Source organism: Pholcus phalangioides, unplaced genomic scaffold (genome assembly GCF_987345545.1).
Source record: "Pholcus phalangioides strain wild (caught in Gottingen) unplaced genomic scaffold, Ppha-v1.0 ptg000004l_1, whole genome shotgun sequence".
Classification (NCBI taxonomy): domain Eukaryota; kingdom Metazoa; phylum Arthropoda; class Arachnida; order Araneae; family Pholcidae; genus Pholcus; species Pholcus phalangioides.
The window spans coordinates 4,223,642-4,237,341 of record NW_028301597.1 but is presented as its reverse complement, the minus strand read 5'-3'; the positions used below and the strand labels follow the sequence as shown (position 1 = coordinate 4,237,341).

Sequence of the window (13,700 nt, the reverse complement as noted above, 5' to 3'; positions counted from 1 at the left end):
GGGGTGCCCCTTTTCTCTTGATGCCCTAAGCACGTGCTTATTTTGATTAATGGTTAATCCGGCCTTGCCGTTAGCGGACAAAAGTTTTGGTCCCATGGGTGTCCGTTATCGAGAGGTTTTACTGTACTGATGCTGTGAAAGCTTCTGTTGGGGACTTTTGAGTGGGGAAAAAAAATGATCAGAATCCATTCCAGGCTGGAGCCCTGAGCCAGCACCCTTGTGCAGGGGAGCATGAAAATAACTTCCGTTCATAGGGCTACAACAAAGCTTCGTGATAATAGAAAAGACGTAAAAAAACATGGAGCTAGAATGAATTTCTTCCACTTACGATTGGAACTAATATCTAGCCCACGATCGTTAAGGGGATTAAGACATGGTCGAGTAGTAAAAGTACCTTTGCCATCTAGCAAAGTTATTTCTATATTCGCGAAAAATCACCAATTGCGGTAGGTCATAAATGGTATTTCTCGAAAGAAACGTCTCTTACAAGGTAGAACCCGTATTTTCCTGCATATCTCAAATTCCATGTTTAAAAAAAAAAAAAAAATTGACATTTATTAATGCGGATTATTTGCCGCTGCACGTGAATATTTAAAAATTTTGTTAGTAAAAAATAAGCGGGTTTTCGGGGCGAAGGGCTATACAACAAGATTTTTTCCATACAGTAACGAAATATGCATCTGCGGATTTTGCGCAGAAAATCATGATATGTGGGACAAATATTTATAGTCACAATTATAATGATATAATTTATGTCATGAAAATAATTTTAGTCTTTCATTGCAGCAGAGAAAAAATTGCCCCCTCCTTGAAAATATGGAAGATAACGAGACGTTTTTATTAAATGTCAGATGACCAAATTTATGGTAAATGGCGTTTGCTATAAAAACGAAAACCCGAAAAGTTTCAATAGTAAATCTGGTCGTGAAAAAATCTTCTTCTTTCTCTCTAAAAGATTAAAAATTTGTTTTAATGAAGTCCATTCAATTTTGTGTGATTATAGAATGTCTAATTCTAGTTCCTCTCCTCAACCATCTTATTCACAATGAAATTTTTTAAGCTAGAAATTTTTTGTAATGAATACAAATACAACGCCACAACAGGCAAATTGCCCAACGAGGTGGCTGACTTAAGAACATCATGGTTCCCCGAGCCATTTTTTGGAGGCCCTACCTATTACTGCTACACCACACATGCACCCCCCCCCCCCCCCCCGCGGAACCCCCAACGAATCGGTACATGCGGGAATGTACGTGTAGTGAAACCTGACGTGAAGTTTTTTTTGTTTCTCTGTAATGCTTGTTATGTGTAGTGCTGCCATCTGCCACCAGTTTTTCAAACTATGAGTGAAGTGTTATGATTGAATGATTTATCGTTGTAGGACTGTTGCTCTCTGTGGCGAGACTTTTTAACGGGGAGATCGGCTCACATTTGCGCCTTGAAGTTGGGAACCACAGAAAACCAACTTCAGCCGACCACCACTGTGGGGTTCGAACCCGGATCCTCGCATCGCGAGTCCGTCACTATAACCACTCGACCACCACAGCGGCATAATTATAAAAAAAAGAAATTGATTTCTGACCTTTTTTGATTTCTGATTAAAACTAAACCTTTTTCGTAATTTTCTACTGTAAATTTAATTTTTTACCCCCAGACCTTGTGAATTCTTAACTGAATACTGGAAGTAGTACAAATTTTTTTTCCTCTCTCTATTAGGATTTTATTGACTGAGATAATGAATGTTTTAATCATTGAAAAAAACATATGTCTAAAATTTATTGAACTAAACATAAATGCAGTAAACAATCCATATCAATATGCAGCAAAAAAAGGTCATAAACCATTCAGAAGTAAGAAATCATTACAATTATAAAACCATATATTGAAAAGGCACAACTTGTAGCACAGCTCAGTTATTGTAAACATGAATCTTGTTATACAAATCACACATTGCATCTGAACCCCACAGACAAAAACAGTGAAAAAGGTTGCACTCCAGATGAGTAATTGACACAAAAAGACCAACCAGTTTTTCAAAATATAAAAGTATTCTTTAGGTTTCACAATTGTTATCTGCATTTTTTTGGGAATGCCAAAATAAAAAAACCACCCCATTTCATCACTTACATTACACACAAGATTTCTAAACTTTAAGTCCATGGCACCTGTGCAAATCCAATTCCTTTAGATGATATCTATAATATTCCCCAAACATTTGTCCCAATATTTTTGACACCCTGTATACGAACCATATTCTCTTTGCTTTCACAAAACCTTTCACTTCCTTTATTAACAGATTTCATCCTAATCTGTAATATTGTAGATTAATGACAACATAAGCATTAGGCCTTGCCTGATTATATGTTATGATTATGCACATAAAATCCCAAAGCTTATGCTTTTTAATATAATAAGCAGTTATGTTCTGATTTTGTGTGAGTAGTGGATATATGCCAAAAAATATTTTCGTAAATTTGTATTTGCATTGCAAATACATTTACCAAAATCAAGAATATTCAACGATGTTCTGGTGATGTCAAATGTGCTTGCCCAACTTCAAATTTATTTTTACTGGTTGAGCTGGAGCTATACATCTCTCTGATTTCTTGTGTCGACTTTAAAAGAGTGATTACAACACCCTCATCTCTTCTTTGATACAGCATTTCTCCTTCAAAATGCACCAACCCATGCTTTCTAGCTCTCAATAAGATACCAACAACTTTGTTTGAAATCACTGTATAGATCTGTAAAAAACAAAAGTGAAAAAATAGTAAATAGAATTTATACTAATATTTTCCACTTAAGAACTTTACAAAATTACTAGACTTCATATTTTGAGATGAGTTTTTAATACCATTGGGTTAGAACTTATTAAATAAAAGAAAAAGGATCCTTGCAGTTGCTATACAGTAGAGTCTATTTTAACTGGCTTTTCCTTATTTAGCATAAAAACATGTATACAGATAACTTATATAACTTTAGGCATGGCCCCCACACAAGGGGGCCCAGGAGGATTTCAATAATTTTTTTTTGTTTTTCATGCTATAAATTCATCATAAAGGGGCCCGTGACAGTCTGGTCGGGGGGGGGGGCTGTAAAAGATCCCAGCCTAGGGCCCTGCTTCAGGATGTGGGGGCCATGACTTTAGGTTACATTAACTTTAGCATGTTCTATACATTATTATTTTTTTCAAAACAAGTACATTTAAAGCAGGAGCTGTTTGAGATAAAATTTTTACCCATGTGAGACATCTTTTTAGCACCCCAGGGGCAGAGGGAAGTAGAAACCCCTTCCTTGTCAAAAAGAAAAAATGTAATCTCTGATTTAATAATTGTTTTTCAATTCAAAATACTTTGTTCGAAATCTTAAAAAGAATCGAAATTTCTCTGGAAGAGGTTCTTTATACTCCAATCCACACAGGTAGAAGCTGTGTATGATCTTGGTCCTTCCCCCAATTATAACATATCTCCTTCGCAACGTCTTTTCAATAAAAAACTTACTCAGTCTTAAAAAATGACTACCATACTCTGCACAAAACCAGTTTGCATATAAGCAGACTCTCCTACTTGAAGACCACCTAAATGGCTAAAAATTTAAATCCAGTACGTGAGACGACCTCAGTCTGTTGGACAGATATACAAGATGGTTAGATGGTTATTGTTTGTAGCAGGGTTGGGGTTTTGGACAGGACACGCGGGATAAACTGTCCAAAACTGTCTAAAACTGTCCAAAAGTGTCTGAAACTGTCTAAAACCTCCAAGTTTCAAAATGTTATGTGGAAACCTTTGGATTTTTTGTTTTTTTTCATGATACTAAGATATTACAAAAAATACTAGCAGAAAATAAAATTAAATCAAAAATATTTCAAAAAGGTGTAATTTGTTTTTTTTCCTAAGTAAACTTTCACCAAATTGGTTTTAAGTTGGAAATCTGATAGTAAATTAATATCACGTATACTGTATAACTGTTTAAATATAAACACTGTTTTCAGTTTTTTAGTTTGTCATAAATGTTATTTCTACTCCACATCTTATTTTTCATGTATGATTATGAAGCAGGTACTGTATTTAGTACAGTGATTGTCCAAAACCCTGCCGAATCTCTCCAAACACTTTTCTTTAAAAATCTATATATATAAAATTGATTTTCTGTGTGTCTGTCTGTCTGTGTGTGTGTATGTTCTCTATACAAATCTACAATTTTAGATCGATCGTCACCAAATTTTGCATATATACCGAATGGGACCCGACTTAAACGATAGGCTACTTTAAAATTTCGTCAGCCCAGGGCAAATGCCCCAAATGGGCAAAAAACTGTCCGGCAACAATGGTTTTTGGGCCTCAACAATCACTTTCCGAACGTTTACTTTGGTTACCGTGGTTCCCTAGCAATGCGTTTCAGACGTGTATATGCCTTTACAACGGTTTGTCACTTCTTTAATCCTGTTAGTATATGTATAATAGTTTATGCCTTTATAATGGTTTGCCACATTTTCAATATACTCTCAGTAATGAGGCTTTTTGAATAGACGTCATAATCATCATCAGCATCGCTTTGAAAGTCAGGAAAAGGGTGATCCTCATAGAAATCAGTGCTAAAATTGTCGATTTTACTGTAGAAATGTGGAAATTAGTGGGATTTTCCACCCCATCAATAATTTTAAAAATTGTATTGAATTCTCGATTTTTGAAATATTCAGTTCGCTTAGAGATATACGAAGCCCAGGAGATTAAATATGAAGTAATTAGCCAAACCTATACTTTTGAGTTGGATATTCGAGCAATATCATTGATTTCATTTATATCTTCTCAAGTATGAAAATTAATGTCTCTATATTGTCTCTTTTGATATTTATTTGCATGAATTCATGTGGGTTAGGATATTTTAAAATTAGTTACGAGCCCGTGAAAAGTGCATCGAAAAAATTCCACAGCTTTAATTAAGCATTTTTTGAAAGCTAAAACAGGCAGATGGGTAACTTGGAAGTTCAGGGAGGGGGGGGGGGATCGAAATACCTAGCGCCCCTTAAAAAAAGAAAAATATTCATTTCTACGTTTCTGTGTAAATCTAGATTTGTTTATTTCATGAATCGTGCAGGTCGCCATATTGGTTAACTTGGACACGGTTTGTATGTCCCTCAAGAAAAAGAGAGGGAGATATCACGTGATCCAAAAAAGCCTCATTGAAGAAAACCCGGGCAGCGCCGGGTATTATAGCTAGTATATTATATTGAAGGTACCAAATATGCATAGTCACAGTTATAATCATTGCATTATTGTGAAACTCAACATAAATATTATTTTTTATTAGATAGCAATATAATGGTGTGAATATATATCAATGGTGTAGTGTTTATTTGATGCAAATTGTTCTGTTTTGACTTTTCAAACTTTTTTTTTTCAATTTCAAATATATATAGATCTTTCTATTTTACATTCTCAATTTTTAAAAACTAATTATAAATAAAAGAAATATATCTGAAGAAAATGAGGCCACTATGTAGCACCTACTCATGACTAACAAAACACAATTTCACAAACACTGATTACGCCTATATGATGATAAAAGACTTCAAGACCCAAAGTTTTTGTTAAATTTAAATTGCTGCGGTTATGAGGCTAGGGGCTGATATTTTACAGAATAAATTCAAACTATATTTACAATTCTATCATTCAATACTATCAATACAATACAATTGTACAATTCATACAATTACAATTCTATCATTCAATACGAAAAACACTGGAAGAAGGCTTATCAAAAGACTGTCTTTAACACATTGTTTTTTTTATTTTCATGTCACCCAAGTTATGCATCAATTGAAAGAATATTTTCAAATTTTGTAATCTTAGAAATCGTTTTGGCACAGATAGGGCAGCTAAATTAGCTATGTGTTATATCGAATGTTAAAAGGTGCAGCTGTGCTTGATTATTAGTGCTCGATTATTACGTAAGTTTAATTTCATTCTGTAGTCATATCTATTGTTTTTTCCTGATTTCCATGCAACAACTTTTTTATCCCATTCTTGTATCTTTCATGTTTCCATAAATCTAATATTTTACCTCAAGACAGTTCAGTTTTCATTTGTTTGATAACCTGATATCAGTCATATAACCCTTTGCACATACTGTTTTGAATTTCAAAATTTTATATTTAATGTAATTTTAATATTTAATATAATTTATATAATATAAAGTTTATTATTTGATTATAGAAGTTACCTCTTCATCAAATTGCAAAGTTTTTCACTTAGTTATAAATATGAGGTTTTAGACAGATTAGGACAGTTTTGGACAGTACGATTTTATATTTTACCGTACTACCCAAAATCTTGCCAACTCTGGTAAATATTGTTTATGCCTATTCATGCCTTAAAAATACAGAAGACAGCTGAATGCTTTTGGGTAGCATCAGAATCACCAAACTTGGAATAGGCCTATGTATCCAACTGCTTTGTAATGCAAACTGTTGTTTCACCTATTTGCACCATAATTTTGAATGATGAATGCTAGTTACTGTCCAGGAGCATGAAGAGTAATAAATACAAAATTATTTTTTTTTTCAACCAGCAGAAGTTTTTAATGACTATTATACTTATTGAACCCTCAAACTAAGCAAATGAAAAACTAATAAATCAAATGGTCCACATACACCCTGTCCCCAAATAACCTTTAAAGCGATACAATTTCTGCTTTGGCAGAATCATTAATTGTAATCTCCAACATTTGTAATATTTGGCAATATATCAAGGATTCCCTGCACAATTAAAATCAATTACATAAATTTTGTTGATAGAATTTGGTAAAAAAGTAGGACAAACCCGAGCAAGTAGGATGAGTGGGAGCCCTGAAAATGGGTGCTTGTTGCACACCTCTAGCCAGTTTAATTTCTGACCTCACAGCAAAAAATCATGGCTCTTAATTAATATTCTTGTACTGAAATGGGTATTCTACTACCTCTCTAATATTTGGTCTAACTTTTTGAAACACCCTGTATTGTTTTCAAATAAAAAAAAACATTCAGAAAGTGACAAAAAATTTATAAATTGAAAAATAATTTACACTCTTCATGTTTCCTCTTCGTTTCCAACCCTTTGCATATACTGTTTTGAATTTTAAAATTTTATATTTAATGTAATTAATAATATAAAGTTTAATTCATTATAGAAGTTACCTCTTTATCAAATTGCAAATTTTTTCACTTATAGTTATAAATAGGAGGTTTTGGACAGTTTAGGACAGTTTTGGACAGTACAGTAAAAACCTTGCCAACCCTGGTTTGTGGGAGGTACAAGCTCATGTAAGTTGCTTATTGTGTTGTGTGGATTGATATTGCTGGCTACGCGGTGTTAACTAGATTTGACAGTTTGTCATGGTTTTGCAGGGAGGGTGGGGGGGGGAGCATTTATTCAATGTTCAATTGTGTCCAACAGATTATCATTTAAAGAGGACTTCTGGGAGAGGGGCATGCTGCCTAGGTTCTCTCTCTAGTACATATTTCCATGGGTACTATTTTTTGGAGAATGAAGTATTATGTATGTTACATACTGACTGTGTGTAAACACTTACATTGAATAGTTCCCCAAATGTTATCCACATGGTTCCATCTTCATTAGATTGGCCATATTCATTTATCATATCACATAAAAACTGCAATTCATTACCAATATGTGAACCTGCAGCTAAACCCCGTTTTTCTGTTTTCGATCCTTCTGGTGGGCGGCCATATCTAGGATCACTCTTGTCCCATTTAGGTCTATCTATTGGACTATGACCATGTGTGAAAAGATTTGTTTTTTGTTTTGGTTTATGCTCTTCAGTTTTCTTTTGAAAAGCTGCAACTCTTGACGATAAGGACTCGTTGCCATAAATCTTCACTATTGGTTTTTCATGATCATCCATAGTGTAAAATCTAGAAAGATAAACAGAACGTCCCTTGATATAAAAAAATTCAATCACATGTCATATATACAGTTGTGTGTACATGTCATATATAAAAACTATAAAACTAGTTGATTTGTCATTCAAGAAGACTTGATGGCTCAACAAAACTGATTCAGAAAATTGAACCAACAAGAAAAGAATGCATATGAAGACAAAGAAGCTGCCTCATGGTTTAAAAAAACTGGCAAAAATATAATGTTGCTAAAAGTTTGTGAGTATGATAATAAAAACCATGTTTTCCCAACCATAACTAAAGATGCCTTCATTTCAGAACAATTTTTGCCTTTAGTTACAAGTTCCAACAATTGTGCAATTTTTATTCAAACAAAAATATAATTTTTTGGCATATTTGGTTGCTATTTTTTTATAATTTGATGACTATTTTCTTTATTATACACTTTTTTTTGAACACATAAGAATTATCAACTGAATGAGTTTTTGAAATCAGGTCAATTTATTTCTGAGTGAAAATAACTTCAATATCTTTCAGGGCCGTACTAATTATTTTGCAGCCTAGTGCAAAAAAGTTTTGGGGCCCTATGCTGGAAAGATGACAGAGACAGGAGGGATTGAACATATTTTATTTCTTAAACTTCCACACCAGTAAATTTATGAAAGAGCTAAAACCATGATTTTTAGCTCTTTCATAAAGGATTAATTTCTCCTTCCCCTTAGCCCTTTCATTAAGAGCCTCCCAGGCTCTAAGGTCTTTCATTAAGAGCTAAGGGAGGCCTTGTAGCCTGTGTGCACGAATCATATTTTTCATGTGGCATAACATACCTATAAATTGATTGGATTTCAAGCAAGATCTCTTTTTTGAGGGTTGAAGTTGAAATGAAATACTTAATTAGTCAAAATATTCTAATTTGTTTCATGGGTCCCTTATAGTTTGCAGCCCAGCAGTTTCACCCTTTGCACCTGTATACAGCTGAACCTGCCTACAGTCAGGCACAGATCTAGAGGGGAGTGTTAGTTCCTCCCAGAGTCAGATAATATGGGAAAAATGGATCTGTCTCATAAAATGCTAGATAGTCTAAGAAACCTACACACAGCTCTTAACATATTAGAAATGAATTACCTTTTGGGTTAGATAATACAATTGAACAACCAACATAGTTGAACCCAAAATTGCAAAAGAAACACGGCTATATGCACTTCGGAACTATATGAAGTTCCTTCATCAGTAGCAGAAACAAAGAAAAAATATCTAAAAATACTCCATATACAAATACAACGCCACAACAGGTAAAATGCCCAACGAGGTGGCTGATAAAAAGAAACCCATAAAAATATGGATGTCATATATTTCAAAAATACAGCAACCCAATTAAACATGCAATTAACACAAATTATGAACGCATGATAAAATATTATACAACGCCCATAAAGAATACTTATGGTTGTCTTATTCTAAGAATGGATAGCTTCTCGATTTACCCCATCATGTTTATTGTATTTATTTTTAAACGTGTCAATTGTGTTACAATTTACTACCTCCGGGGGTAAGCTATTCCATTAATTAACAACCCTATTAGAGAAAAATTCCCTGCGACACCATAACCTTGCATTGTCCCTCACCAATCGATACTGGTGTCCCCTTGTAAAAGCAGTCGATTGGCGGTGTACTAAAAGTTCATGGTCCATCCTATCCATCCCATTGAAAATTTTGAACACTTCGATCATATCTCCTCGACACCTGCGTTCATCCAATGTAAACATATTCAAAAAATGAAGTCTCTCTTCATAACTCAAGCCCCGTGTGCCAACAAGGACACACGTAGCTCTTCTCTGCACCCCTTCAACCAATTCTATGTCCCTCTGTAAGTATGCTCTCCAAAACCTTACAGCATGCTCCAGTCCAGGACGAACTAAGCCTCGAAAAAGCGGAAGAATGACTTTAGGAGAACAGGAGTTACTCGCTGTTGTATACAAAAGAGTAGAATTCAAAATCGTTTTCATAAAATCAAATTTTATACGAGTTAAGTGATTAATAATTAACTAAATTTTAAGTAATAAAGTGCTCTGAAATCCATCCCAACATAAGTAATCAAGTACTGAATGACCATTGGTCAAATCGGACAACAAAAGGCTGTGCCCACTGGTGCACGCACATAGTGTGTGCTTAATCAAATATAGACTGGACTCTATTCAACTTAATCTGTAGTGATGATCTTTTATGTTGGCATACATTCTAAAGTGTACTTGATGACTTAAAATTTAGTTAACTACAGAATCCCTTAACCATCAACTGGCATGGTGGGGTCATTTTGACCCCACGCATTGCTTAACATGCCACTCCCTTGAGAAAGAAATACATCAAGTGCCTACTGTTATCAATACCTCTCAAGAAGCTTGTTTATACGTTCTTGACAAATTTATGTGAAGTTGTTCTATTTTTCTTTCCGTTATTTCATTCGTCAAAGTTTCCATCGGGTCAAAATGCCCACCTCACCATTTGCATAAGACATTTTTTGTCTGTCAGTCGTAGTGGCAAGATCGATATGTCGTTTTGGAAGAGCTCCAGTTTTCTTGATAACAGTTTCAAATTAAATGTGAAACATCGGATATCCAAGATGAACATGAGGATAGTGTTGTTAGTGAATTGTACATAAGATCTGTGTGATCAATATTTCATGGTGTTGTTTGCAAGAACTGTGTTTCTGACTTAGAATAAGACTAACTTTGGTGCTTGTGAAAATATAGTAAACAATATTTTAATTTAAAAGTTTTATTTTCTGAGTATATTTTAATCATATATGTTCATTTTTCTATCATGAAAATTGTTAAAAAAATTTAATAAATAATTTAAAAAATAATTCAAAAGTCATGTATTCCTCCACTTTTTTGGGATGTGTGTCTTAATAAAATAAAAAATTTTCGGAAAGTAATTACAGAAATTTGAAAAATTATTTAGTGAACTAATTAACAGATGAATGAAGGCATGTAAAAAACCCGTTGCTTTTATGAAGACTCTTTTTGTTGATTTTTAAAATGCATTAATACTTGCTGGGGTTCAAAATAACCCCACGGCACCAGTTATGCATAGAATTTTATCGCCACCAGTTATGGACAGAATTTTCATAACACCAGTTAAGGCCTGTTTGCACCTGATTTAGTGGTCAAGTGATTTAGTCGTTAAGTCGTCAAGCACTAAAATCTAATGCATATATGCATAAGGCCTTTTCAATGGAAAAAAATTATTCTGCATATTGGTCTACTTCACAACTAAAAGTGGCATGTGAACAGCCCTTGATGCCTGCATACATTTTTATAGTACTTGATGATTTAACAATTAAATTACTTGACACATGCAAATGGGCCTTAAGAAAAAGCTAATCGCTTCTTTAAAACTCATTCAGATCACATGGCAGCACTGGATGAAAAACAAAATCAGAAATGTTTCTCTACACCCTATTTTCTTTTTCCATTTAAAAATAGTTTTGAAAATTGTGTCAAATATCAACATGGTAACTGTTAATTATCTAGAAAGATAAATGTAATATGACACTACCAAACCAGAAAAGCTTATATTTTTTCGCACATGAGAAATATTTAAAAATTGGTTTCATTCTCACCTAAAACGATGTTCAATTCACTCTGGAAGAAAACTTCTACGACTTTAGTTTAAAAAAGGAATTTTGAATTTCTGCCAAGTGAGTCATCATTAAGTTTAGCCCAGATGGGACTTTAATATAAATATATAAAATTTCAAAAAGTGACATGATTTCAAGCCGTTGTCTCGCTTCAAAATTTTAACTTCATCAAACCAGAAAATCAAAAAAACCTTTGTTGGTTCTCATTAAATTTAAAAATGTACTTCAAAAATGTAGACAATTTTTTTTCTCAGGTAAATGAAAACAAATTTAAAAAGATAGGATTACTTACAGGATCTAGACGACCTTAACATAGTAAATATAAAACTTATATTTATACTGTGTTTAAAATCCAGTTATGAAACAGAAAAAGAAAAGCTTAATTGAAAACTAAAACAAAATTACGAATATTGATTAAAATAAATTAAAAATTATAGTAATTATTTGGGGGCGGGGAAGTCAATTAATTTATTTCTGAGACGGTTGGATCACGGAACTGACAACTTACCATACTTTGATTCTTAGCGGCTTGTAGAGTAGCGCTGCGATACGTACACTATTATTGTGTATCATAGTGTTTATTATTTGTAATAGTTTGTAAACTTCTTCGTAACATTCCAGTTTGTGTGATCATCACACATTCATGAAATAATATAAATACTGACGTAGTTTCGACTTGAAATATTTATGCATCCCAATGAATATGATTTGAACTGAGCAGTTCGAAGGGAACCTTTTTATACCACACACACCCATGGTGAGTTAATTCATAGTGTTAATTTATTACATGATAGACTATGGTGATTTTTTTTGCTTACTTCTTTGGTTCACACAGTTCCGTGAAGATCAGGAAAGTGTCAAAAATAACCAAGAAATCTTGAAAACTCTCAGATGTCAGGTAATGCAAGAATAACGTGATGCTCATGTGGAAGCACGTTGGGCTCAGGGCCGGATTTAGGTTTGATTGGCCCCAGACTATTGAACGTAATGGGAGCCCTTTTATGTCCAACTCCAGCTGCCCTTTGCCAGTGGTTTACTGTCGCTGTCTTTTGTGTTGAATATATGATATATGGTAACTTATGGACCTTTTTTCATATCTAAAGCCATTTGTAGATCTTTGAGCGATTTCTCTAAAAATAATAGTTTGGCATTTTTGAGGCACTTTGCAGATCTCTGGGCCCCAGGTGCAGCTTGTTCAGCCTAGAGGAAAATACAGCACTGGTGAGACTGTTCATATTTTCAAAAGGAGTTTAATCTACCCTACTTAGGTCCCCCCAAAGCAGAATGTGCCAAAATGTGCGACGTACGTCGCAGAACAACCAGTGCTGTTGCAGAACAATCTGGAAGAATTTTAAGAATAGTGTAGAAAAACGCTATTATGTATATGCGAATTTTTACTGCAGAACATTTTCAGTCTGCTGATTGCTCGTTGCAGAACATTGCAAAACATTCTGCTTTGGGGCTTAGGTCACACCTTGGGAGCTCACAAAGTCCCAATTACTTGGCAAACCCCTGGGGCTTAAAAATATCAAAGGCTGTTCAAAAATGAATGGCATGGTGCACATGGGCTTAAATATTACATGGTGCAGACACTTGGTATAACTACTATGCTCAGAAAAAAGAAAAGACTTCAGAGCACAATTTGCTAATCACAGACAAATCTAAACATACTGCTGATTCTATATACAGAAGTAAAATGTCTGACAATCCTTAAAGCAGAATGTTTTGCATTGTTCTGCAATGACTCCTTTGCTGATTGGAAATGTTCTGATGTAAATATATACCTATAATGTTTTTTTAAATTTTTCTTAAAATTCTGCTACATTGTTCTGCAGTAGCACCAATTGTTTTGCAATGTACATCGCAGATTTCAGCATATTCTACTTTAGGGGTGACAATATTTACAGAAATAAGGAAGGTATGTTTAGCTCTTGATAAAGGCAAATCTTCTACTATCACTTATTTTCACTCTTTTCACCATTTCTCTCTCTCTTCAAATGAAGACCCGACAACACCATAATCATCGAGTGTTTAAAGATCTGTCCCAATGTTGACTAACAAGTAATAGTAATTTAATTGAGTATATAACCTAATAAATGACCATTGGATAATATGAGGCCATGCTCTCTGGCTCAAAACCCCTACTTCATTAAAAAACAAAAC

At 34.0% G+C, this 13,700-nt stretch overlaps 2 protein-coding genes across 5 annotated transcripts in view; one reads left to right on the top strand and one right to left on the bottom strand.

The window, feature by feature from the left end:
• Positions 1-1,751: 1,751 nt before the first annotated feature.
• On the bottom strand, positions 1,752-11,840 carry LOC149086468 (actin-binding Rho-activating protein-like). Its single transcript, XM_089255691.1, has 3 exons — positions 11,520-11,840; positions 7,570-7,912; positions 1,752-2,744 (listed from the first exon to the last, which is right to left on the bottom strand). Exons 2-3 carry the CDS (start codon positions 7,900-7,902, stop codon positions 2,517-2,519), a joined length of 561 nt encoding a protein of 186 aa, XP_089111817.1. The 5' UTR covers positions 7,903-7,912; positions 11,520-11,840; the 3' UTR covers positions 1,752-2,516.
• A 195-nt stretch (positions 11,841-12,035) lies between these two features.
• Positions 12,036-13,700, top strand: part of Prp40 (pre-mRNA processing factor 40) — a 54,486-nt gene continuing 52,821 nt past the window's right edge. For 2 of the 4 annotated variants that reach the window (XM_089255687.1, XM_089255668.1), the window contains exon 1: positions 12,036-12,294. In XM_089255687.1, the coding sequence (XP_089111813.1) occupies positions 12,292-12,294 (3 nt within the window). In that variant the 5' untranslated portion in view covers positions 12,036-12,291. The remainder of the gene's footprint in view (positions 12,295-13,700) is intronic. The other 2 variants (XM_089255677.1, XM_089255666.1) reach the window with 1 other exon arrangement.

What these genes read in the sequence shown, in the direction of transcription:
- LOC149086468 (XM_089255691.1), bottom strand. Translation starts at nt 7,902, where the DNA reads ATGGATGATCATGAAAAACCAATAGTGAAGATTTATGGCAACGAGTCC. An exon ending in CATTTGGGGAACTATTCAAT is followed by an intron (nt 2,745 to 7,569) that starts GTAAGTGTTTAC and finishes TGTTTTTTACAG; the next exon opens with ATCTATACAGTGATTTCAAA.